This window comes from Hordeum vulgare, chromosome 7H (assembly GCF_904849725.1).
Source record: "Hordeum vulgare subsp. vulgare chromosome 7H, MorexV3_pseudomolecules_assembly, whole genome shotgun sequence".
NCBI classification, from domain to species: domain Eukaryota; kingdom Viridiplantae; phylum Streptophyta; class Magnoliopsida; order Poales; family Poaceae; genus Hordeum; species Hordeum vulgare.
In genome coordinates this window covers 106,773,156-106,777,872 of record NC_058524.1, presented here as the reverse complement: position 1 = coordinate 106,777,872, position 4,717 = coordinate 106,773,156, and the positions used below count along the sequence as shown (strand labels likewise).

At 46.7% G+C, this 4,717-nt stretch overlaps 1 protein-coding gene across 1 annotated transcript; it reads left to right on the top strand.

Moving 5' to 3' along the window:
- The first annotated feature begins 3,202 nt into the window (after positions 1–3,202).
- LOC123413355 lies at positions 3,203–3,902 on the top strand. The gene has a single exon (XM_045106295.1). It carries the CDS (start codon positions 3,319–3,321, stop codon positions 3,547–3,549), a length of 231 nt encoding a protein of 76 aa, XP_044962230.1. The 5' UTR covers positions 3,203–3,318; the 3' UTR covers positions 3,550–3,902.
- Positions 3,903–4,717: the final 815 nt, after the last annotated feature.

Genomic DNA, 4,717 nt, shown 5'->3' with positions numbered 1-4,717 from the left:
AAGAGAACCAAAATTAAGAAAAACAAAGAAAACCAAAAAGGAAACAAATGAAATGGAAGAAAAAATAAAACCAAAGGAAACCACTACAAAAGAGTGAAATAGAGAAAACTGAGAAAGAAACAAATAAAACCAATGAAAACAAATAAAAACATAGCAAAATGAAAAAACCAAATGAAAACCAAGAAGGAGACAAAGAAAAATTGAAAGAAAAGAAGAACATATGAAAACCATGTAAAAAACAAAGAAAACTGTCGAGAAAGCGAAAAACAAAGGAGCGAAGAAATGGAGAAAACCTGGAACAAAAATAAATGAAAGAAAGTGAAAAAATCCAGAAGGAACGAGCAGGCGCCTCGATCAATGGAATAGCAAAAAAAGACAACAATTGTCCTACCTAATAGGTATAGACCAAGGAAACCACAAAAAACACATACAAGCGAGATATAGTGCTCTAGATGGCACAACGATACCCACCCACTGTTCTAAGAGCAACTCTAGCAGATACCCTAAAATCTCATACCGTAAAATCAGTTTACAGGATTCCGTAAATGTTCTTTTACATTTTACTGTATGACTTTTGTTCCATCAGAACAAATCTCGGCAAAATCTTTCATCTCAGATATGGAGTTCACTTGTGAGTAATTAAATACGCAATAGGCTCCTCGAAAAAATATATTTAAATTACAATTAGGTTAATTGGGTGATTGCCCTGCTCGCGGCCTCGTGGTAGCCCCTGCTAGCACCGGCAGTCAAGCTCTCCTGCCGTCGTGCCCAAGCAAGCCCCGATCCACCTCCATCGCCACGACGGCCGACCACCTACGCTTCCTCCTCCCCAGCACCCTCGCGCGCCTCTGCAATGCCAAGCTCTGTCGTCGCTCAAAGCCCGCCTACTCCCGCCCGCTTCCGTGGCTGGGGACGTGGATGGGGAGAGCACGCCCTTCGTGCTCTAGTTCATGTACGAATTGAGGCTCCTCGACCTGCGGTTCCTGCAGCGGAAGAAGCACTAGGGTGGTCGACAATCAACAACTATTGTCAAAGGTGGGCGGCGGCAATGAAGTCAATGGGTACGATAAACCCAAGTGGCACTAATGATAGAGGTAAGGTAAGTGACATTTCTTTATGTTCATGCTTCTTCTTTGATGTTTCAAATGCTAATTTGTTCTCTTGTTTGTAGCTCAATATTGCTGAAAACTTATTTCAAGAAGAAGAGAAGAAGACCAAGAAAGACAAAGTCAAGAAAGGGAGAGCATTTGTGTTGGCCCATTGCTTTGAAGTGTTGAAGGATGTAGAGAAGTGGAAGGTCCGTGATGACCAAGAGGAGATCAAGAAAAACAAGGCAACTATTGATTTGGATGATGATGAGGAGGCATCAAGTGATGATGGCAAGAGGAGTCCTACACTAAACTCGGTTGCCTACTCCAAGCCAAAAATACCAAATGGAAGTAAGAAAGAAGCAAAAGAAAAGAAGAAGAGGAAAGGAGGTGATGAGTTAACGAATGCTATGGGTGCTCTTTTAGAGGCAAGAAAGAAAGCAACCGAGGTGCAGAGGAAAGGAGGTTGGTGGCCGAGGAGAGGAGGGTGGCGGCCGAGGAGAGGAAGGTGGCCTCGGAGGAGAAGAAACCAGGCATGGAGGGGCGAGCTAGATAATTGGAATGGGAGAAACACTTGTTCTTCATGAACACATCTACCTTCGATGATAGGCAAAAGGAGTTCATCAATCTTTACCGTGATGAAGGCTTGGCCCAAAAAAAGATCCATGGGTATGGGAGGCTTTGGAGGCATGGGAGCCACCATAGAAGGATTGAGAGGCATGGGTGACTTCGAAGGCATAAGAGCTACCATGGGCGACATGAGAGGCATGGATGGCTTTGAAGCAACCATGGAAGGCATGGAAACATCTACAGCAGGCATTGGTGGCCTTAGAGCTACCATGAGAGGCATGGGAGCATCTACAGGAGGCATGTGTGGCTTCAGAGCTACCATGGGAGGCATGAGTTTTGGTTCTCTCATGAAAGGCATGTGAGCTCCTCGGGGTGACATGGGTGCACGTATGGCTTTCGGTACCGGACATAGCTTCACATGATGCCGTTGAAGATGGTATTATGAATGGACGCATGACTCACAACGAGGACAACGAATCATCTTCGTCCTCAGGCGACGACTTAGACGAAGAAGAGGAGGAAGAGGATGAGGGATGATTGTTCATATGCCATTTGTTTGTGTGTAAACTTCCTATTTGTCATGATTTTTGTTGAATGATTTTTAATTATGTTATGCAATTCAACTATGCTATGTTGTTCGAATATAAAAAAATTAAGTTTGAAACATTGCAAAATGTAATTGGCTGCTCGCGCATGCCATTAGACACGCCTCTGCACACTGCGCTACATTTTCGCACATTTTACTGTGCGTGTTGGAGCAGATGCCAGACTGCTAAGGTGGTGTTTCTTTCAGGGACGGAGCTGCCTTATAGGCACGGGGGTCAATTGACCCCAATGAAATCTGAAAATCATTCACTAATTTAGTACTAATCATTAACATTTATAAAAGGATGACCCCAGTGTCATGTACATGACCCCATTAAATTTTTATCCTAGCTTCGTCCCTCGTTTCTTTTCAATGGACTAGACTTTTTTTAGTCCCAGTGACTAAAGAAAAAAAATCCCTCCAATAAAGTTTTTTTCTAGTCTCTTAAGAAAAAGCCCCTCCTGTTTTTTTACCTAGGAACTAAAAAGAACTTTTTAGTCTAGTCCTTAGATAAAGAAACACCACCTAAGGGCGTGCTTGGATGGGGTGTATTTAAATACATCTCTATTTAAATTACAGGGCTAGTATTGATTCGTGCATGAAACCAAAACGACGAAGGAAGACATGTATTATTTACAAACGTATTGATCGAGAAAACGGCGTTCCAAACATGACCTAAAGAAGAAGGATATACGAACCGTTTTGATGGAATTCCACGACGCCATATCAATCGATCGACGGACCACGGGTCGGTCGCGCCTACGCGTCCGCTGACTTTTCAAACTTGCGCGCGCGCGCGCGCGAACGCGAAATACCAAGTCGCCGCACGCAACTGGCCTGCGGCTTCCTCCTCCCTAATCTCCACGCATCTCTCCGTCCATCCACCGATCGCCTCTCCTCTCCTCCCCCGCGCGCTCCCATTATATATAGGCGCCCGCGCGCGACCCATTCCATAGCCCATATCTACCTCGTATAGCACACAGAGTTCCCTACCCTACACACATTGCCAAAACCCAGCGTCCAAGTCGTACACACTTGCTGCAAAGAAAGAAGAAACCTAAGGTTGACGAGGACATGGCCGTCGCGAGGAGGACGATGAGGCTCGCTCTGCCGCTGATCCTGGCGGCGCTCATGCTGCTGGCGGTGCTCGGTGAGGCGCGGCCGCTGGGCGGCGCCGACTGGGCCGCCGCCGGAGGGACCCCGCTGCCGGCCGTGGTGCAGGCGCTCCGGCGGCTGTACATGCAGCAGCTGGGCGGCCCGGGCCCCTCGTGCGGGACCAACAGCCCAAACGTCCACTGCCCGTAGACGGTCGAGGCCGGCCGAACGCCGCAGCTCGGCCATCGCGCCGGCGGCCGGTTCCTCCCGTGGTTCGAAGTTCCGACGTGTGTTTTTGGCGAACCGGGGTGGTACGTAGACTCCGGTGATCGGCTGTAGGATTGGATTCGTTGATTGGTTTGGTTTCTTGGCGATTTTTGCACACGCGTACGTGTACGCAGGGTGGCAATTTGTACATACATATACGCACAAGAAAAGATACACGCATAGTACGTAGGATTCTGTCTGAATAAAACATAGGCAGGCTGCAAAAGCATGTCAGCAATACGTTTGTACTTACGTTACATATGTAAACCTTTGTTTATGAATTGAATTGATACGCTACTTCCTCATAAGTTCTCCAATCTTGACCAAGAACAGTTCTGTATATTTTGCTACGTATGCATGCCTTGGAAGTGGAAGCTGACATTGGCCTGCGTCGCCCATGGCTTCGTACGTGAGGTCCAAAGAGGCAGAACTTTTCATATGACACCACGTGTGAGGCCACGGTAGGCCATTACTACCCATCTTTCTCGTCGGTGGCCGGCACCCCGTGTTTCCTTTAGCCAGTGATGTACCAACTTTATTTGGCGACATAGCGTAGATTTTCTTATAACTTTTCAAAGGAGTTTGCTCGCGAAAAACTTATGCCTCAAGTCCTCAATGTGTCCGTGGCCACCCCGTGGCCAAAGACTTGGACGAGGCTTCAGCACTGTGACGCGTCTCGGGGTGATTTAGTCTAACTGAAACATGAAGAGACAAAGAAAAGTATCACGGAAACATCAGTTATGTTCACTCGCCAAAAAAAAAAAAGTTATGGCAATGGGTGATCTCCAAATTCTCATGTGAGAGGTTGGCATGATCCTACCGGGAACTAGTTTTCTACGCGGTTCTTCGCTCTTATCACTAACTAGTAGAACGCTCATGTGTTGTCATGGGTTTAAAAAAATATTATTCATGGAGCCAAAATAACGAAGAACAATGCACGTCTCAACTAACACATATTTTATGTGGACAAGCAGCTAGGACGGGGCCCATAGGTGTGCAAAATGTGCAGCCCGCACAGGCCCCATAAAATCTAGGGCCCCCCAAATTTTTATATAGACCTATTATGTATCTCCCTGGGAAGTGGGCCTCGCATAGTTATATGGGCCTCGTA

Coding starts and splice junctions, on each gene's coding strand:
- LOC123413355 (XM_045106295.1), top strand. CDS start 3,319: ATGGCCGTCGCGAGGAGGACGATGAGGCTCGCTCTGCCGCTGATCCTG.